The sequence below is a fragment of the Hyla sarda genome, chromosome 3, assembly GCF_029499605.1.
Source record: "Hyla sarda isolate aHylSar1 chromosome 3, aHylSar1.hap1, whole genome shotgun sequence".
Taxonomy (NCBI): domain Eukaryota; kingdom Metazoa; phylum Chordata; class Amphibia; order Anura; family Hylidae; genus Hyla; species Hyla sarda.
The window spans coordinates 280,172,503-280,195,124 of NC_079191.1; the positions used below are offsets into that span (position 1 = coordinate 280,172,503).

The 22,622-nt window shown below is 41.8% G+C and overlaps 1 protein-coding gene across 9 annotated transcripts in view; it reads left to right on the forward strand.

The window, feature by feature from the left end:
* HIVEP2 (HIVEP zinc finger 2) overlaps positions 1 to 16,295 on the forward strand; it is a 217,394-nt gene extending 201,099 nt beyond the window's left edge. For all 9 annotated transcript variants that reach the window (XM_056566751.1, XM_056566742.1, XM_056566748.1 and 6 more), the window contains 3 exons: positions 3,451 to 3,552; positions 10,344 to 11,227; positions 14,699 to 16,295. In XM_056566751.1, coding sequence (XP_056422726.1) covers positions 3,451 to 3,552; positions 10,344 to 11,227; positions 14,699 to 15,496 — 1,784 coding nt within the window. In that variant the 3' untranslated portion in view covers positions 15,497 to 16,295. The remainder of the gene's footprint in view (positions 1 to 3,450; positions 3,553 to 10,343; positions 11,228 to 14,698) is intronic.
* Positions 16,296 to 22,622: the final 6,327 nt, after the last annotated feature.

The following is a 22,622-nucleotide window of genomic DNA, read 5'->3' on the forward strand; positions in this document are numbered from 1 at the left end:
TCCTTTCAGTGGGTCAGTTTCAAGTTTATCAATAATGTAAAGGCCCACAGTCTCCCCGGTGGCCCTCTCCATCCGTATCTACATTAAATATTGATGAAGTCCTGATAGCTAGTGTTCACATACATTCATTTGCAGAGAAAATGACTTCCATTTGATGCCACTGGTCTAGGGATGCTTTTATTAATTGAAGCCAGGATTTGCATTGACGTCCTTGAAATCGATAGGAGCTGTAATAGAAATCTTATATGATGTCGAGTTGACTTTGCTCTTCATGTAATCTTTTAATTGTCAGGTAAAACATGTAGTTCTTTTTCTTTTTTTATATATTTTTTTTACTTTAACCCACTCAACATATCCAAGGCAGCAAGTATGCCAAATGATATTTTCATGCTATTGCTAGCGCAGAATAATAGTTTAGAACACAATGCTGGGAAGAGGTTCTGTACATTCCTGTATTTATTAGCATTATATTTTATATTAACCAAACAGTTATGTCACTTTTTATTTTTTTTGTTCTCAGCCTTTAAATGGGCACTGTCAGATACAAAAACTTTTTATATATTGTACATCTTGGCAAAACATTAACCTTTTTAATATACTTCATAAGAAAATGTTATTTCCTTTTTATAGAAATCATGGCTTATAAAATCATGGCTTTGTCCAAGCTGAAGCACAGGCATAGACAAAGTCCAGTAAGTGAGGGTGGGCTAGCACTCCTCTGTGTTTGATAGGTCAGGAGAGAGCACAGAGGAGTCCTATCAAACAGGAGAGAGCACAGAGGAGTCCTGTCAGACAGGAGACAGGACAGAGGAGTACTATCAGACAGGAGAGAGCACAGAGGAGTACTATCAGACAGAAGAGAGTACAGAGGAGTACTATCAGACAGGAGACAGCACAAAGGAGTCCTATCAGACAGGAGAGAGCACAGAGGAGTCCTATCAGACAGGAGAGAGCACAGAGGAGTCCTATCAGACAGGAGAGAGCACAGAGGAGTACTATCAGACAGGAGAGAGCACAGATGAGTACTATCAGACAGGAGAGAGCACATAAGAGTACTATCAGACAGGAGAGAGCACAGAGGAGTACTATCAGACAGGAGAGAGCACAGAGGTGTACCATAAGACAGGAGAGAGCACAGAGGAGTCCCATCAGACAGGAGAGAGCACAGAGGAGTACTATCAGACAGGAGAGAGCACATAAGAGTTCTATCAGACAGGAGTGAGCACAGAGGAGTACTAACAGACAGGAGAGAGCACAGAGGAGTCCTATCGGACAGGAGAGAGCAAAGAGGTGTACTATCAGACAGGAGAGAGCACAGAGGAGTGCTATCAGACAGGAGAGAGCACAGAGGAGTGCTATCAGACAGGAGAGAGCACAGAGGAATCCTATCAGACAGGAGAGAGAACAGAGGAGTACTATCAGACAGGAGAGAGCACAGAGGAGTGCTATCAGACAGGAGAGAGTACAGAGGAGTACTATCAGACAGGAGAGAGCACAGAGGAGTGCTATCAGACAAGAGAGAGCACAGAGGAGTTGTAGCACACCCTCATTTACTGGACTTTGTCCATGCCTGTGCTTCAGTTTGGACAAAGCCATGATTTTATAAGCCATGATTTCTATAAAAAGGAAATACAATTTTCTTATGGAGTATATTAGAAAGGTTAATGTTTTCCAAGATGTACAACAAAGTTTTTGAATCTGACAGTGCCTATTTAAAGCGGTACTCTGCTGGATTTTTTTTTTTTTTTATAATCAACTGGTGTCAGAAAGTAAAACAGATTTGTAAATTACTTCTATTTAAAAATCTTAATCCTTTCAGTACAGTCACTTCAAAAACCAAAACTAAAAAAGATATCTAGGAACATGTCAAAAGTTTTGATTAGTCGGGGTCTGAGTGTTCAGACCCTGGCCAATTGTTAGAACAAAACTTACATTGTAATTTTGTCTCACTTAGCATGCTCTTCTCCTAGCTACTTCTAGCTGTTGGTTGCAGTCTGAACACTCAGACCCCAGACCAATGAAAACTATTTACCTGTCTTTACAACATTTCAAAAGCCTTTTTAACCCCTTAACGACGCAGGACGTAAATGTATGTCCTGGTGCGGTGGTGCTTAACGCACCGGGACCTACATTTACGTCCTATAGATAACCGCGAGCATCAGGGCAATACTCGGGTCATGCACGGCAGGTCCCGGCTGCTGATAGCAGCCAGTGATCGGCCGGTAATGGCGGGCCTCCGCTATCATGTGGATGTCCGCCATTTACCCTTCAGATGCAGTGATCAGTACAGATTACGGCATCTGCAGCGCTGCAGTCACTAAAATGAATGATGGGATCGCCCGCAGCGCTGCCGCGGCGATCCGATCATCCAGAACGGAAGACGGAGGTCCCCTCACCAGCCTCCGCTGCCTTCCACAGGTCTTCTGCTCTGGTCTGAGATGGAGCAGACCAGAGCAGAAGATGAACAATAACACTGATCATTGCTATGTCCTATGCATAGCACTGAACAGTAATAGCAATGTTACACTTTAATAGTCCCTATGGGGACTATTAAAGTGAAAAAATAAAAATAAAAAAAAAGTTTAAAAAAATTGAAAAATCCCCTCCCCCAATAAAAATGTAAATTGTCTGTTTTTCCCCATTTTACCCCCAAAAAGTGTAATTTTTTTTTAAATAAACATATTTGGTATCGCCGCATGCGTGAATATCCAAACTATTAAAATATAATGTTAATTATCCCCTACGGTGAACGGCGTGAACATAAAAAAAAGTCCAAAATTGCTGCTTTTTTGTAGTATTTTATTCCAAATAAAATTGATAAAAAAAAATGTATTAAAAGTTTTATATATGCAAATGTAGTATAAAAAAAAAGTTCAGATCACGGCGCAAAAAATGAGCTCTCATACCGCCGTTTATACAGAAAAATGAAAAAATTATAGGTCAGCAAAATAGAGGGATTTTAAACGCACTAATTTGGTTAAAAAGCTTGCGATTTTTTTAAAGCTGTTTAATAATAGAAACGTATGTAATCATGGGTATCATTTTAATCGTATTGACCCACAGAATAAAGAAAACATGTCTATTTTACCGTAAATTGTACAGCATGAAAACAAAACCTTCCAAAATTTGCTAAATTGCGGTTTTCTTATCAATTTTCCCACACAAATAGTATTTTTTGGATTGCACCATACATTTTATGGTAAAATGAGTGAAATCATTACAAAGGACAACTGGTCGCGCAAAAAACAAGCCCTCATACTAGTCTGTGGATAAAAATATAAAAGAGTTATGATTTTTAGAAGGCAAGGAGGAAAAAAACAAAAACATAAAAATAAAATTAAGGCCAAAATGGGCTGAGTCCTTAAGGGGTTAAAGTAACAGTGGCCACAAAATGTGTTGTCCGCACCTCTTCTCGTAGCTAACTGAACCCGACTGCTTGTCTTTTTATAGGAAACCTGACAAAACATATGAAGTCAAAAGCCCACATGAAAAAGTGCCTGGAGCTTGGAGTAGCAATGACATCTGTAGATGATGCGGAAATAGAAGAGTCAGGTACGTCCGTCATGCTGTCATTTTGGTTCCTATTTGGTGAGAAGATGAATCGCCTACACAACTGCCTAACATGGAAATATACATTTAAACAGCAAGTCCGTGTATATATCCATATACAAGCATTGAAAAGAAATCACTCTAATAATAGAGCAAAATGTAGTCATAGCAATGTTTAAAAATGTATAGAGAAGGGACAGCCTGGGATCGGATGAATGGAATCCATATGTGCATTATAGCTTTATTATAAGGAACCTGTCAGTGGAGAAATGGTGCTTGTCTATCAGCTGAGTATAATGAATGATTTTAGTATTCTGTGCTTTAGAATATGGTTGTGTTAATCTGCCGCACCACAGTGTACGTTGTGCTAACAGTCACAAGTAGGAATCCGATGTATTCATGCGTTGTGTTGGTTTCCCCCTTACACCATAGCCTGCCTACATTTCACAGATTTCTCCATATAGAGCAGATGAGAGAAAATGCCAGTGGCAGGGATTAAAGAATTAGAGTAACCAATTCATTGTATATAAACATCAGACTCCTACGCACATTTGCTACAGTGTTGTGTTGTACATGAATGAAACCATGTTCTGAAACCGGAGACGCTAAAAGCATTCAACACCTTCACCCATACGCTCAGCATTCCAAGAACTAGTAAATGGCGTCCTCAGACCGGGAACTATTTTCCTGCTGTCAGGTTCTTTCAGTGACAGTTTGCACATATTTTTCAAATGAAGGGCATTATGTCGCAATAGGACATGAATATTACATTGATGAAGATCCAACTCCCAGCATCCCCACCGATCAGCTGAAGCTGGTCATTAACCCTTACCGATCAAATAGTCATGGCCTACTAACGATATGTCATCAATATTAAAGTCACAGAAAACACCTTCAATTTCACAGGGCAAAGTATCTTCCTCAAAGTTTACGAATATATCAAAAAGTCAAAATGACAGGATACAGCTGGCACAATATCATATTCATACCATAGAGATAGGAAAGATGCAGCATAAAGAGTGAGTTTCATCAGAACTTGTGGTGTTACCTTGTCCCTAAAGTGTGTACTGAACCTTATTATATCATTAGATTAATATGTCTTATAAAAGAATGACACAAGTTTAGCCACAATGATTCATCAGTTCATCTCTTTTTCCCTCTACTTCTACTGTGCCATGCTTTATATTACTAGATCTTCAACTTATACACATATCAAATTCTAATACAATGGCTTAAAGCCAAATAATGTGACATTTTACAGAATGTATGCTTTTGTTTAATAGGTTTTCACATTGTGATTCAGAGTAAAGATAGCAGAATGTAAAAAACATATGTTCTGACTTATTTGACTTTTCAGTTCTCCTGTTTTAGGGTATGGCCCCATGTATCACTTACTCGCTGTGCAGCGGGAAATATGCTGTGTATTCTCTGATAATATACACAGGACTTCCCCGTCGCAGCTCTGCGCGCTGTGAGGTTCGGAGGTGGATCTGCACATCGGTACGACTGTAATGCGCTGCCCCGTCTCCAAACCTCACTGGACACACAGGGGTGCTGCTGGGTAGCCCTGCATTTATGCTCATCTGAGAATACACAGTATATTTCCCGCTGCGCAGCAGATTTAGCGCAGTGTGAAATATGCTGCGTAAGCACTTTGTGGCACCGTACCCTAAAAGACATCAACACTTTGTAGTTTTATGACAATATCAGCTGTATTTTATTAGTTTTTTCTTAGGGCATGTCTACATAGTGTAAAAGAATTTTCAGAACAGTTTCTGAACATACCCCATTGAAGTCAATTGGAGTTTGAAACCTTGTTCCTTTTTTGGGCTTCTTTTGGAGCTTCTTTTACACGATGTGAACAAACCCTTAATGTTTTAAAGAGATTAAAAAAAGATATTCCAGATTAATAAGCCAATACTAGAAACACGATCATGAGCCAATACAACATATAGCAAACTATGGACATTTTAGCTACAGATTACACTTATTTATCATATAAAATGTAGGTACTAAGACAGACATTTATCAAGGCGTTTAGTCAGGTTTTCTTTACTATAATTGTCGCAAAATTGTCGCAACTGCGACTACGTGCGTTTTCGTGCGACAATTTGCGTGAAGAACAAGAAAAGCAAGAAAATTCAAACTTGCTTACGTAGTTAATTTTTCAAAATGGATTTGCTTTAGTCAGGTATTTATTAACTGCGACAGTCGCAGCTGCGCAATAAAATGTTGCAACGGCCGTAAAAATTGACAAAATTTACTCCAGCTCCAACATGGAGCAGGAAAAGCTACTGCCGCCCCGGCTCCGACATACTTTCTCCCCGCTACCCTCACTGCGCTACCGGGACACTGCAGTGATTTACATCCCACCCCTCTCACCTGCCAGCGCCACAAAACTCCCATCTGTCTGCTAACTGTGGCAAGACTACAAGTCCCAGCATGCCCTTACAGTGAGGACACGCTGGGAGTTGTAGTCTTGTAGCAGCGGGAGCTGAGCGGCACTCGCGGGAGACATGGGGGGGGGGATATCAGTGTCCCCATCATTATTAAGTGAGGGTAGCGGGAAGGCAGTATGAGGAGCCCGAGCGGCTGCACTGTAATGTCAGCCCTGGCTCCATATAACGGCGCCGCAGACCCCAAAATCCCCTGCTGTGATTTCACATTTCCCGCTGGGTCCTGTGATTGGCCAGGACCAGCAGCCAATCACAGGACCCGACCGGAACAGTGACATGATTAGGGGATATAGGAGTCTGTCAGGGGGGGGGGTCCGTCAGCACCCCCCCCCCCCCCACCGGCCTTCACCTGCGCTGTGCCCATCCGTAACCCCCCCCTGCACTGCTCCCGGCCTCCGGCCTCCGCCCCCACCAGCACCCCTATCACCCCCCCGGCCTTCACCTGCACTGTTCCCGGCCTCTGCTCCCACCAGCAACCCTCTCACCCCCCCCACCCCGGCCTTCACCTGCACTGTGCCCGGCCTCCGCTCCCACATCTTCGGTTGCGCCGGCCTCCGCTCCCACGTCTTCGGTTGCACCGGCCTGACGTCCCTCCGTCAGTGACGTCACTCGCAGGGCGCGTGTGTGTGTCTGTCTCGCTGTCTGTCTCTGTCTGTGTGTGACTGTCTGTGTGTTTGTGTGTGACTGTGTGTGACTCTCTGTGTGTGTGTGCCCGGGCTCCCTTTGCAGGACTACAACTTCCAGCATGCCCTTACTTTAAGGACATGCTTGGAGTTGTAGTTGTGCAGTGCAGGCGAATGACAAGCTTGTCCCCTGCCCCAGCTGCAGGACTACAACTCCCAGCATGTCCTTACTGTAAGGGCATGCTGGGAGTTGTAGTCCTGCAGCTGGGGGCAGGGGACAAGCTTGTCACTTGCCCACACATCTCCTGCACCACACTACTACAACTCCCAGCATGTCCTTACTGTAAGGGCATGCTGGGAGTTGTAGTCGTGCGGGGCGGGAGATGTGCGAGCAGGTGATAATAAATGTACTAAGCCATTTTTTTTTCTCATTTCAGATCCTTGTATCCTGTGGACTCCTTCGGATTCGGTGGACTACTTAGATGACCAGCGTTCCTGTTGTGTTTTTTCCTTACTTTACTTGACAGGCTTAGTAGTGGAAGCTGTCTTATAGACGGAGTCCATTACTGAGCTGGGCTTAGTGTTAGCCACAAAAACAGCTAGCGCTAACCCCCAATTATTACCCCGGTACCCAACGCCACAGGAGTGACAGGAAGAGCCGGTACAAACAGGCCCGGAGCGTCAAAAATGGCGCTCCTGGGCCTAGGCGGTAACAGGCTGGCGTTATTTAGGCTGGGGAGGGCCAGTAACAATGGTCCTCTCCCACCCTGGTAATGTCAGGCTGTTGCTGTTTGGTTGGTATTTGACTGAGAATAAAAATAGGGGGGACCCTATGTGTTTTTTTTTTTATAAATAATTAAATATTTAAAAAAAACACATAGGGTCCCCCCTATTTTTATTCTCAGCCAAATACCAACCAAACAGTAACAGCCTGACGTTACCAGGATGGGCGAGGACCATTGTTACTGGCCCTCCCCAGCCTAAATAACGCCAGCCTGTTACAGCCTAGGCCCAGGAGCACCATTTTTGACGCTCCGGGCCTGTTGGTACCGGCTCTCCCCGTCACCCCTGTGGTGTTGGGTACCGGGGTAATAATTGGGGGTTAGCGCTAGCTGTTTTTGTGGCTAACGCTAAGCCCGGCTTAGTAATGGACTTCCACTACTAAGCCTGTCCAGTAAGTAAAAAAAAAAAAAGCACAACAGGTATAAAGAAAAAATTTATTACAAAAAAATACTCCCCCCACAAGCCCTCGTTAACCATTTTATTAACATCAAGCAAAGAAAAACGCTGGTCGTCGAAGTAGTCCACCGAATCCGAAGGAGTCCACAGGATACACGGATCTGTAGAAGAAGTAACAAATAAATAAAAAAAATTAGTAAGTACATTTAGGGCGAAAAAACAGTGTTAAAAAAATGTAATAAACACACACACACACACACACACACATATATATATATATATATATATATATATATATATGCTAATTTTTTCTCAAAGCTGCATAGTGGTGTTCTGTAGTCATTATTTGGTTTTTGCTTATGTGTGCTAAAAAAATTGTATTTAAAAGTGATTTCTTGGTTTTTGCTCATGTAAGCCAAATTTATCAACCCCCTGTGATAGTATGATAAATATGTCATACATAAGCAAAAAAATAGCAAGAAAAAAATGACTACAGAACTCACTTACCAAAGCAACGATGATAAATGTCCCCGTAAGTGTTAGGATTGCTGAATAGCTTCGTGCTAGTGGTTTATGAGGGCCTTAGCCGGAGAGAAACCTTGGTGACAGAACTAATAAGAATAACTTTTGTTTAAAACTTACACCCTCCCAGACACTTCCACTGCAAGTATTACATTATAGTTTCCCCACCACCCTATGAAAACAGTGTAGAGCAATGATGAGTAGATATCTTCATGGCCGTAAATGTTGGCACCCCTGAAGGTTTTCAAGAAAATGAAGTATTTCTCACAGAAAAGGATTCCAGTAACACGTTTTGCTATACACGTGTTTATTCCCTTTGTGTGTATTGGAACTAAACCAAAAAAGGGAGGGAAAAAAGCAAATTGGACATAATGTCACACCAAACTCCAAAAATGGGCTGGACAAAATTATTGATACCCTTAACTTAATATTTGGTTGCACACCCTTTGGAAAAAATTACGGAAATCAGTGGCTTCCTATAACCATCAATAAGCTTCTTACACCTCTCAGCCGGAAAGTTGGACCACTCTTCCTTTGCAAACTGCTCCAGGTCTCTCTTATTGGAAGGGCGCCTTTTCCCAACAGCAATTTTAAGATCTCTCCACAGGTGTTCAATGGGATTTAGATCTGGACTCATTGCTGGCCACTTCAGAAGTCTCCAGCGCTTTGTTGCCATCCATTTCTGGGTGCTTTTTGACTTATGTTTGGGGTCACTGTCCTGCTGGAAGACCCAAGATCTCGGACTCAAACCCAGCTTTCTGACACTGGGCTGTACAGTGTGACCCAAAATCCTTTGATAATCCTCAGATTTCAAGATGCCTTGCACACATTCAAGACACCCAGTGCCAGAGGCAGCAAAACAACCCCTAAACATCATTGAACCTCCACCATATTTCACTGTAGATACTGTTTTCTTTTCTTTGCAGGCCTCATTCCATTTTTGGTAAACAATAGAATGATGTGCTTTTCCAAAAAGCTCTATCTTGGTCTCATCTGTCCACAAGATGTTTTCCCAGAAGGGTTTTGGCTTACTCAAGTTCATTTTGGCAAAATGTAGTCTTGCTTTTTAATGTCTCTGTGTCAGCAGTGGGGTCCTCCTGGGTCTCCTGCCATAGTGTTTCATTTCATTTATATGTCGACGGATAGTTCGCACTGACACTGATGCTCCCTGAGCCTGCATGACAGCTTGAATATCTTTGGAAATTGTTTGGGGCTGCTTATCCATCATCCGGACTATCCTGCGTTGACACCTTTCATCAATTTTTCTCTTCTGTTCACGCCCAGAGAGATTAGCTACAGTGCCATGGGTTGCAAACCTCTTGATAATGTTGCGCACTATGAACAAAGGCAAATCTAGATCTCTGGAGATGGACTTGTAACATTGAGATTGTTGACATTTTTCCACAATTTTGGTTCTCAATTCCTCAGACAATTCTGTTGTCCATGCTTAGTGTGGCACACACTGACACACAATGCAAAGACTAAGTGAACTTCTCTCCTTTTTATTAACTTTCAGGTGTGATTTTTTTTTTTATATTGGCCACACCTGTTACTTGCTCGAGGTGAGTTTAAAGGAGCATCACATGTTGAAACAATCTTATTTTACCACAATGTTGAAAGGGTGCCAGTAATTTTGTCCAGCCCATTTTTGGAGTTTGCTGCCCAATTAGCTTTTTTGGTGTAGTTCCAATACACACAAAGGGAATAAACATGTTTATAGCAAAACATGTGTTACTGCAATCCTTTTCTGTGAGAAATACTTATTTTCTTGAAAAATTTCAGGGGTCCCAACATATACGACCATGACTGTAAGAAATGTTCACTTTTTTTGTTTTCAAGTTTTATGTTTGAGTGAAATATATTTGAGTAGTTGGCCTTTAGTAGTTGGTCAATGACATTTATTATAAGTCTAACTTATTACATCAGTGAAACATGATGTAAGCTTGAATTATTGCAGCAATATATTTGCATTTCAGATACCAGAATTCTTATTTCTGTAATACTTTTATTTTAGGAAACATTGAAGATATACAGAAAGAATCAGAAAAGAGCAGCATATCTATTGATCACCAGTTTTCAGATGCAGAGGAATCAGATGGTGATGACGGAGATGATAATGATGATGACGATGATGACGAGGACGACTTTGATGATAACCAGGGTGACTCTACACCAAAAACTAGATCGAGAAGTACAAGCCCACAGCCCCCTCGATTTTCAACATTGTCTGTTACTGCTGCTTCAGCATCACAAAGAGCATCGCCAGAGGTCTCCATGGGTCCCTCTTCTTTGATGAGTTATTTGTCCACCATGCCTAGTATTCATGTAACACATCTCATGACTCCAAGTGCTGTGGGTGGAGACTCTCAAATGGTAAACTATCAAAAGTTTCTCCTTGCCAATCTGGAACGTGATAGAGAAAAAATGGACGTACCCGGCAGCATGGATGAGGACTATATGCTTACTCCTGAACCTAGTTCTTCCCCTAGGGACTTCTCATCTTGTAGTCGCCATTCCTCTCCAGGATATGATTCTTCGCCATGTAGAGATAATTCACCAAAGAGGTACCTATCACTTAGGGGAGATTTGTCCCCCAGAAGGCACTTATCACCAAGAAGGGATTCTTCACCAATGAGGCATCTGTCACCAAGAAAAGAAGCTGCATTAAGGAGGGAACTCTCACCAAGAAGAGACATATCACCAAGACGCCATCTTTCACCATTAAGGCCAGTGTCACCTGGGAAAGATATGTCTGCTGGGCGAGATCTGTCTCCGAGAAGAGAGAGAAGATACATGGCCAGCTTTAGAGCACTTTCTCCTAGAAGACGTTTACACCACAATCCAAGTTTGCCAATGAGTCACTATTTGCACTCAGACTCAGGATTACTTGGCCCAGGAGTAAGTTGCCTTTTTTTTTATTGTGTTTTTGTTGTTTATGTGCTATCTATAGTCTGTTAATGCAATTCTTACATCTTCTTACTTCTGCATACTTATTCTAAAAGACTTAGCAAAAGTCAAATGTGAACCCATGTTTTGTACTGACAGTGGCTTCTCCATCTTCCATATTTTGAGGGGGCACACTGGGGGCCCGGACAAAATCTGTGGAGGCAATTATAAATTATTTATACATACATACACATATGTATTACACATACATGGTAACAACTTATCGCCAACTGCAGCGATATCCTGCCTCAACCATACATTAGACGCTAAAAGCCAGTAAGGCATCCAAACCACATTGTCATAAGGGGATAATTCACATTGTCATGACTATATTGGTGCCTGGAGTCTCTAATATTGTTACCTCAGTGTAGCTCAATATAAACCATATAATACCCCCCAAAAAAATTATCATAACTACTGATAAAGAATCACTTTATTGTACATATTAAAACTTACAAAAAAGTAGAAAGTATTGCATGTAATTAGGGAATGGGAAAATTCTAAAATCAGCCAAATAACAGCAAGTCAGCTATTAACCAATAGTCAATATAGAACATAAACAAAATGCATTATCATAAATACTTATGGTAAGATTTGTAAACATGCAGCGTGTATTGCACTCTGCATCAACTACTAAATAATAAAGTGCACAGAGTCACCAGGGGAAAACAACTACCCCTCTATACCTCACTAAGTAGTCTCTACCCGCACCTACTTGCAACAGTATTGCTCACAACATGACAAGAAATGGTATAAAAGTAAACTCACCCATAGGGAATGCTGTTGCTGTGAGCCCCAACGTACGTTTCGTCTACCTGGACTTTATGAAGGGACGTAATATGCCAGCTACCACTTACTCCTTTTATATGCCACCATGATTGGTGTCTAGCACCGTCTGAACCTGATTTCACGCCTTTCGCATGCGCTGGGTCCTGGAAGCACGCTTCGCCCTTTTTACCCACCGCGTCACAGCCTCAGCACGCAGGTCACGGAAACATCACTTCCAGACCTGCCCACTGTGCTTTCCGACGCCCGGGAGAAGTGACACGCTGCCTGGACTTCCCCGCACATGCGCATACGCACAGAAGTCAGTTCACATATATATGGATAATGAACTCACTGCTTCCCCCTACTACCTAAAGTGCTCAGTGCATGTTATCCTGATACCTAGTGCAAAACACACTAACACAACCAGTAATAGGCTGAAGGTCATTGTCATGTATCGTGCCTAGGCACCAGAAAGAACCCCACAGACTGCTGCTTAGCCAATCAGAGGTGGGACATTGCATCTTTGTCAGATTAAGAAGGCTTTTGGCAAAATACCCTTTGGGGAAGGCGCTGCTGGTGTCCGGTGTAGATGGAAATCTTCAAGCCAAAGGAGGAAGTTTCAACCAAAGCTGGACCAATTTATTGGTAAACAAAGTGGTACAAAATAGGATAACACATTTTGGGGGACATCGCCCCCTTCTTCTGATCACCACTGATCTGAAGAAGGGGGTGCTGTCCCCCAAAACGTGTTATCCTGCTAGTAAACACTTCTTTTCCAATAAATTGGTCCAGCTTTGGTTGAAACTTCCTCCTTTTGGCTTGATCATTTCCATCTACACCGGACACCAGCAGCGCCTTCTCCAAAGGGTATTTTGCTTCTATCCTCCACGTTTCTCACCAGGACGGGCCAGTCCTCTCCTACACCCTGGGCTCAGCAGCTTTCTCCAGTGCATAAGTTCATAACCCCAGCTTTTGGTTGATATGCAAGTTTTCTGCTCGCTTAAGGTGAGCACCCACTACCTACAGGCTAGGATTGCCCACCAGTGCATTGCTTCACTTTGCCTCTTTTTCTTGCAGTATAACACTAGGCGCCTTTTTGCAGGTCTCCATTTTTTTTCCTTTTTACAGATTATTTACCTGGTGACACTCAGCTGCTTTCAGTAACATAGGGTCGTTGCTACTAGCCGGCCTTGACCTTTCTTTGTTGTCAGCTATTATCCATTTACATAATCTAAATGGCCATTACAACTGTCATTGGATCAATGTACAGGGTGGGCCATTTATATGGATACACCTTAATAAAATGGGAATGGTTGGTGATATTAACTTCCTGTTTATGGCACATTAGTATATGTGAGGGGGGAAACTTTTGAAGATGGGTGGTGACCATGTTGGCCATTTTGAAGTCGGCCATTTTGAATCCAATTTTTGTTTTTTCAATAGGAAGAGGGTCATGTGACACATCAAACTTATTGGGAATTTCACAAGAAAAACAATTATGTGCTTGGTTTTAACGTAACTTTATTCTTTCATGAGTTATTTACAAGTTTCTGACCACTTATAAAATGTGTTCTATGTGCTGCCCATTGTGTTGGATTGTCAATGCAACCCTCTTCTCCTTCTCTTCACACACTGATAGCAACACCGCAGGAGAAATGCTAGCTCAGGCTTCCAGTATCCGTAGTTTCAGGTGCTGAACATCTTGTATCTTCACAGCATAGACAATTGCCTTCAGATGACCCCAAAGATAAAAGTCTAAGAGGGTCAGATCGGGAGACCTTGGGGGCCATTCAACCGGCCCACGACGACCAATCCACTTTCCAGGAAACTGTTCATCTAGGAATGCTCGGACCTGATACCCATAATGTGGTGGTGCACCATCTTGCTGGAAAAACTCAGGGAATGTGAAACTCAGGGAAACACATCATCATGTAGCAATTTAACATATCCAGTGGCCTTGAGGTTTCCATTGATGAAGAATGGCCCCACTATCTTTGTACCCCATATACCACACCATACCATCAATTTTTGTGTTCCAATAGTCTTGGAGGGATCTATCCAATATGGGTTAGTTTAAGACCAATAGTGGTGGTTTTGTTTGTTAACTTCACCATTCACATAAAAATTTGTCTCATCACTGAACAAAATCTTCTGTGTAAACTCAGGGTCCTTTTCCAATTTTTGTTTTGCAAAATGTCATCCACACACATAGTACTGTGATCCCCACAACCGCAAGTCTGCAACAAATCCATCCCATGTAAATTTACCCTATAGGAAGCACTTTCTGATTTGGTATAGCCTTCATATAGGCTGTGAATATGACACAATCAGTTGCTCTTGAAAAGATCATGTGATAATAAAGGAAGAGAACATTAAGGAAGACAGCCAAACATGATGGTAGTATCACTTATTCCAGGAGTTCCTAATTCATAGTCTCTGCATTTCTAGTTTTTGTGTTGTTTTATGTTGGAATTGCTGGATTATCAAGATTCCTGAATTGTCACATGCCAGATTTCAGTATTTTAGTATAGAAAGATTATATAATTGTTGTTAATCCCTTTATTTTCATATTTTTTTATTACCTTTAATTGAAAATATGTTTTTGCTTCTAACAAGCTACCGATTTAACCAACTGTTTTGTTCTTTCTTTTGCAGAGTTTACGAAAGAACTGGCCGCAGTTCCCATATGTAGGTCTTTATCCAGAAGATATTTCTGGACACCAAAGCCCAGCCCCTGTTGGCCACAAAGACTATGTGTTCAGCCACTTGCCATTGCACTCACAGCAGCAAATACGAGCACCTTTACCCATGATCCCAATTGGTGGAATTCAGATTATTAATTCTAATTCTGCAATCCAGCCCAGTCCTCACTCTTCATCCACGACAACTTTGCACCTAAGCAGCTCAGATGAGAAGACAATCCCATCTTCAGAGTCATGTATCCCATTGCACCTTGAGAAACATTCTTCTTCTGATTTTCCTCTTGGAGATCCTATACATGGATCTGTCCCAACGCTCTTACCTTCACCAGGGCAAAGCCCTTCGGATGAAAGCTCCAAGCCTGCTGAGAGGGAGCAAGAGGAAAATATACGTACTTGCACAAAAGCCATTGCTTGCCTGAGGATTGCTACAGAGGAAGGTCTATCGCTGAAGCGAGACCAGCTGTCTCATCCTCCTGAGCCCAATCAAAAGACATTAGAAAGTGCACAGTTTGGCATTAGGCACTTTAGTGGACATGAGGCAAGCTTGCCACTTGCATGCGCCTCACCCACCCCTGTTGACTTGCACAGAGAAAAAGACAGTTTTGGTACATCACAGTCTACACTAGCTCATTCCAAATTCTATAGTAAGAGCATGGACATGACAAAGTTAGGATATTATGGCAGGAATGAAGAGCCATCGAGCACATCAGAAGGGAAGGACTCGGTAGGCGAGTCTGGTAACTTGCATTGATTTGAATGGGCATGTAGACAATAAGATAAAATAAAAATAAAAACTTTTCTTGTAGAAAACACATTCATAGCATGACTGATGTACTTTAAAATGATTTGTTCTTGAAAGTACTTTATTATACGAAAACAGATAACTATAAATATATAGACTTGTATATATCTATAAAAATAAGTCATCATGAGCCTGACCAAAACGAAAAACTTTAAACTCTTGTAATGGGTCTGGTACTTTTAATTGTACAGATGTTTGTGCCTTTTTCTTTACTTTGCTTATATTCTTATAAGCATTTTTAGCAGTACCCTGTATATATTTTAGAATTTGTGTATCTGCTTTGTAATAATTGTAATTTCATTCTTTTTTGGACACTTGGGCCTACATGTAAAAAGTAAAAAATAGCATCAATATATATGTGAGGTTGCACTAAAACATATTTTTATATGATTGAAACTCGACAGCTTTTATGTACAGCTCCAATCCTGTAATACTAATATTTATTTACTTTGTTTCATAAATTGTACATTTTTTTCTTAATGTCGTGAATTGCTTTTTTCTATGTGAAGCATGGGGATTACTGTTGCGTAAATAGAACAAAAAATGTATAGTGTAAGCAAGATATTTAACTGAAATATCATCTTATATGCACTTATGCATTGGTTAAACGACAAAAATTACGGATATATCAGTCAGTTCTTTACTCTTGTAATTTTTTCGTCCCTTGTTTGCTGAATTGACTATAACTTAAGTGCAGATTGTGATTTTAAAATTATAGTAATGTAAAGCATTAAAAGTACAAACATGTGCTTATTGTGAGGTTTTCTTTTTCCAAAAGCTATATGACACGGTTATGAATATATCACAAGTATATGGTCTTATGTGAACATTTTGCTTGGTATACTCCAATAATACATATGGGAAACATTCCACCCCATGTATATGTACAAGTGCATCACTGGTACAGTTATATGTAACTCTCGGTTGGACACGTCACCAAATACATTTACTGGAGTGTCTTTAAAAAAGGTGACAAAGCATATCTGACTATGTGGAAATGGGTTATTGTGCTATTTAGTGGATTATAATTCTGTGAAACTGAGTTTGTAATACAGATCATTAAGGAGTGTTCTTTAAAAAAGAAATAAATATACAGTTACATACAGAAACTGTGTTGAACGTAACATTGTTACATAGTTCATAAGGTTTAAAAAGACCGGAGTCCATCAAGTTCAACCTATTTCCCTAATGAGTTCTTACTGAGTTGATCCAGAAGAATGCACAAAACCCTCATACTCGTGGTAAAAATTCCTTCCTGACTCCAAATATGGCAATTAGAATAGATCCCTAAATCAACCTTCTGTCCCTATAGATCTAGAATCCATAACCTGTAATGTTAGTATTCTCCGAAAATGCATCCAGACCCCTTTTAAATTTTTAGGTGTACAGGTTACAGGTATAAACAACCAAACATGCTATACATAACGGTGACCAATGAATGTACAGGCTAGTTGATATAAGGTCCTGCATAACTGAAATACTCCTCTTTCTTTGCTTCTAGCACAGATATCAGATGAGTACTCACCATTAGATTAATTTTTTCTTATATAACTTCTATTATCACATATTTTGCTTATGTCCTTATTTTGTTTGTATTTCCATATTGTTACCCATTGTTAGTACTTATTATTACTTGCTATTAATTACCGTATTTATCGGGGTATACCACGCACCGGCCTATAACACGCACCCTCATTTTACCAAGGATATTTGGGTAAAAAAAGTTTTTTACCCAAATATCCATGGTAAAATGAGGGTGCGTGTGTGTGTGTGTGTGCGTGTATACCCCGATACACCCCCAGGAAAGGCAGGGGGAGAGAGGCCGTCGCTGCCCGCTTCTCTCCCCCTGCCTTTCCTGGGGTCTAGAGCCCTGCTGCTGGCCCTTCTCTCCCCCTGGCTATCGGCGCCACTGCCCGTTCTGTCCCCCTGACTATCGGTACCGGCGCCGATAGCCAGGGGGAGAGAAGCGGCGCCGGCAGCCAGGGGGAGAGAAGGGGCAGCGGCGCATCCCCGGTGGCAAAATTACCTGGGTCAGGTCCGCGCTGCTGCAGGCCTCCGGCGTGCGTCCCCTTCGTCGTTGCTATGCGCTGCAAGGTGTGGCGCATGACGTCAGTGCGCCGCGCCGTGCATAGCAACGACGCAGGGGACGCAAGCCGGAGGCCTGCAGCAGCGCGGACCCGACCCAGGTAATTATGCCACCGGGGATGGGGGGAGGCAACTGGGCAGCGGCGCCGGCAATGGGTGCCGCTGCCCCTTCTCTCCCCCTGGCTGTCGGCGCCGCTTCTCTCCCCCTGGCTATCGGCGCCGGCAATGGGGCGCCGGTACCGATAGTCAGGGGGACAGAACGGGCAGCGGCGCCGATAGCCAGGGGGAGAGAAGGGCCGGCAGCAGGGCTCTAGACCCCAGGAAAGGCAGGGGGAGAGAAGCGGGCAGCGACGGTCTCTCTCCCCCTGCCTTTCCTGGGGGTGTATCGGCGTATAACACGCACATAGACTTTAGGCTAAAAATTTTAGCCTAAAAAGTGCGTGTTATACGCCGATAAATATGGTATATTTCTTCTGTTTTCCCCTTATTATTTTCACCCTATATCTCTTATATTACTTATATATTTCCTCCTTCATTTTCCTCCTAGCATTATCTCTCATATTGATATCCATTTTTCACTCCTTTCACCTCCTTACCGGCTGTTAGTCTCACGCCCGTCTTCCTCAGCGCCTCCATCTTCTTGTGATGCAGTTGTTTTTCCTCTCATTCTCGCGGTACTTCCACTCCGTTGGTGATCAGCGGAGCCGTTCCCGCCCTTCACCTCAGATGCATCGAGCAGTCATTTCTGTCATTTCCTCCTCACCAGCTCTTATTCACACCCCATTACGGCTTTTCTAATCTATGTCTGCCTCCCAGTGTCCTTTTCAGGACATTGTAGCAAAGTTTACTGTGTTTATTTTCTCCTTACAGTCCAACTACCTCATATTACTGAACTCTCCTTGGTGTAAAGTAATTACATATTAATTGACCATATTTATATTATTATTTATTCATGAATTAATTTATTATTAATTAATTTACTATTTATTCAAAAACATATTATTCTATTTAGTCTATATATATTCTAATTTATTATATAATATACTCATATATACAATATATTTACTACATGTCTTCTGAACAAGCTCTACTTAAGGACACTGAATATCTGGCTGGCGACCAGATTCAAGATTTAGTTGACTGTTCTATCTCTAGATCGGTACAATCTGCCATCACTAATGCCATGGCAATAATGCAAGGCTCTATCACTAAGTCAGTCTTTATGGCTATGTCACATTCCTCCGCTAAATTACATTCCCATTCGCAAACCAAATTATTTTGAAGAACAAGCTGATGAGGCATCTGTAGAGGAATTGGAAAATTCCGACCCTGATGACCCATCTTTTGACCCCTACGATTCAGAGGATAGTGACTTTTCTTATAAACAACCAAATGATGAAACCTCTATTTTAGATGCTGCAGGCCTACCATTTTTTGATTCTGCTCACATTAGACATCCCTGCTCAGGGGAATGGGTGCCATCTTCTCAAGTGGACCAATTTATTTGCCACTGGATTAAGAAAGGGCTAGACAAGAAAGCCCGTAATAAATTATGGGCGGAATGCCCAAGACCAACTCTAACCTGCAATGCAGCCCAAATGCCGGAACTTGATCTTATCCTGACAAAATATTTACAAAAGTCAGGGGAAAATGCTAAAAAAGGAATCGACCGTTCCTTTAGGGCCTGCCAGGAAAAGGTTCTAGGCCTCCTGGGCCCCATGACAAAAGTATTAGAATTGTCGGACGAAGCCATTACATCTGGCGACCCCGTTGATGTACATACCCTTAGGGGTTGGGCCCAAAGGGCAATATGCATTTTTGGTAATGCGAATAAAGCCATTTGCACTGAACGACATCTGGGATGATTTCCCAGATGAGCACCTCACTTTAAATCCATTATAGAGCCCCTCTTCAATATGACAGGGCATAATTCCCAGTTCCCACCACCCAACCTCCACCCTTCTTTCCCTACCTAGGACACGGACAACGCATTTCATCCTGTTCAAGACCATCTTCAGGTATGTTACCCTCCTCCAACTTCTTCCCATCTGCCAGTGGGTGGAAGGATCCTTCATTTTTTCCCAAACTGGGAAAGGATATCTTCCGACCACTTGATCCTAAATGCATTTTTTGGTTTACCAAATAGACTTTACTTGTCCTCCAGTTCAAATTATAACCTATCATCCTATCCAATTTTCCAGAGAGGATTGCCTTCTGATAAATTCAGAAATCAAGGAACAATGTTCCAAATATGCCATTATTCAGGTTCCACTGGATGCACCAGATTTCATAAGCAATCTCTTCCTGGTCAAAAAGAAAGATGGCGGTCACAGACCAGTCATCAATTTAAAGATTCTAAATAACTATGTACGCTATCGCCACTTCAAGATGGAAGGTATTCATCTTCTAAGAGATCTTTTACTAACAGAGGATTGGTTAATAAAAATCGATCTCAAAGATGTTTATTTGACAGTTCCCATTCATCCACTGTCACAACCTTATCTCCAATTCATTTGGAAAAATTTGAAATGGCAATTTACTTGTCTCCCCTTCGGACATTCTTCAGCCCCTTATTGCTTCACCAAGTTAATAAAACCAATAGTTGCTGCCCTTCGGTCTCAGGAAGTTCGCCTAATAATCTATTTAGACGACATTCTCATCATGGCTACCTCTTATCGCCTCGCTCTTCTTCACATGAATTTGACTCATTCCCTTCTTTCCAATCTAGGCTTTCTAATAAATCAGGAGAAATCAATCCTTTCTCCATCAAAAGAAATGGAATTCCTGGGTTTTCTTGTGAATACTCATACAGCCTTATTGAGTCTCCCCACCAAAAAACTGAAGACCATACAAAAAGAAATCAGATCTCTTCTCAACAAAGATCTTATTTCACTTCGTTCTATAGCCAGAACTGTAGGTCTCCTTTCCGCATCCATTCAGGCGATTTTTCCTGCCCCATTACATTACAGTGCCCTTCAACGTCTAGAAATCCTTCATCTAAGAGAAGGTCTGGGTTATTTAGACAAAATTATCTATCATCAGATGCCAGAGAAGAACTCAACTAGTGGCTCAAACATATCCAAGAATGGAATGGCAAGACCACCTTCAACTCCAATCCAGACCTAATACTGGAATCAGATGCAAGTCTCTGAGGTTCGGGAACTCATTGCGGTTCCCTTTCTACTGGAGGCAAATGGTCCCAATCGGAATCCCAGGTCCATGTCATCTGTCTAGAACTCTTGAAAGGCTTTTTTGCTCTATAAAGTTTTGCCAAAGATTTTTCCTACGGTTGCATTCTTTTACGTTTGGACAACATCTCTGCAGTCCAATAAATAAATTGCTTAGGAGGAACCAAACCAGAAACTTTAGCCAACATTGCCAAAGATCTTTGGCACTTTTGTTTAGAGGAAAATATCCTAAAAGCTGAATATCTCACTGGCAGATTGAAATTCTCAATATCTAGTCGATTCCAGCGACTGGATGTTAGATCCTCAGGTTTCCCGACAACTCAATATCCCTTGGGGTCCTCTTAACTTAGATCTCTTTGCATCCCAATCACCATCAATCGCCATCAATCGCCAACTTCCACTCTTCTTCAGCTGGCGACCCAATCCAGAAGCATCGGATGTGGATGCCCTTCTCCAATCCTGGCAAAGAAAAACTCTTTTTGCATTCCCTCCATTTGCTCTCATCCCCAGAGTCCTTCTTAAAGTCATCATTCAGAAAGTGACGATTGTTTTGATAACCCTTGGTGGTCAACCCGATCATTGTTTCCCCATATTCTGGGAATGTTGATATATTTCCCGAGGCTTCTCCCTCATTTACCAAATCTCCTATTGGACCCACTTCAGAACCTCATCCTATCCCTATCTCATCATCTTCCTCTGGTCGCTTGGCTAATTTCGGGTCAATCACAATTGACTCTGAATTTTCTCAATCGATTAGAAACATCTTATCTTGTTGTGGCCTGATTGGTGCACACAATTGGATCTGGATCCCCTACGTGCTCCTCTCTCCCACATTCTAAATTATTTATCTTTCGCCTTTGATTCAGGTAAAGCCTATAATACTTTAAACCTTTACCGTTTAGCCATATCTTTCTACCATGAACCTATTGATTCTTTTCCAATTTGACTACATCCTTTAGTCTGTAAATTTCTTAAAGGCATTTGCTTTTAAAGACCTCCTTTACCTAAATATACATCTCTAATTGGAACGCAGGGGCCTGATGAAGCACCAGTGTGATACGACTGTGGCGCGACACCTGATTCCCCCGTTCCATCTACTGCCTCCCTGCTGCATCTCCGCCTGACCGTGATGTGATCTACTCTGCTATCTCTGAAACACCGGGGGAGTTGCTCCGCACCTTTTCTTTTGAGCTCTCTTATTGCAACTATTTTCATCATGGGATGATAACGATTCACTATGCTTAAAACATTTATCTACTAAACTAACTACTTTTCTCTGTCTAATCTCCATAAAAAGAGTCTCTGATGTCCATTCTTTAGACATATCTCGTAGACACTATTCACCTCATGGAGTTCTTTTTTATATTCATAGATGCACTAAAACTAATTTGCATGAAGTATTCTACCCTTCTTTTCCTCACCACGATAAACTCTGTGTTGTCCGTTGCTTGAAATCCTATGGATCTAGAACCCAATCTTTTAGACATCCCTCTCCCTCTCAACTTCTCATTTCATACTGTAAACCTCATAGTCCTTTCTCCTCTGCCACTCTTGCTAGATGGATCAGGTTTGCCATGTCTCTGGCCAATATCACTAGAGGTGTCGTTTCTACTAAGATCCAATCAGGAGGTTCTCTCTCCGATCTCTTCAAAGCAGCTAATTGGTCCTCTGATTCTACTTTCAAATCCTTCTACTTTAGACCTGAACCCCATGTCTCTATGTCTGTTCTTTAATATGAATGTTATTATTTATTTATTATTGGTTGTTTATATAATTATTATTGTATTAACCTATATATTATT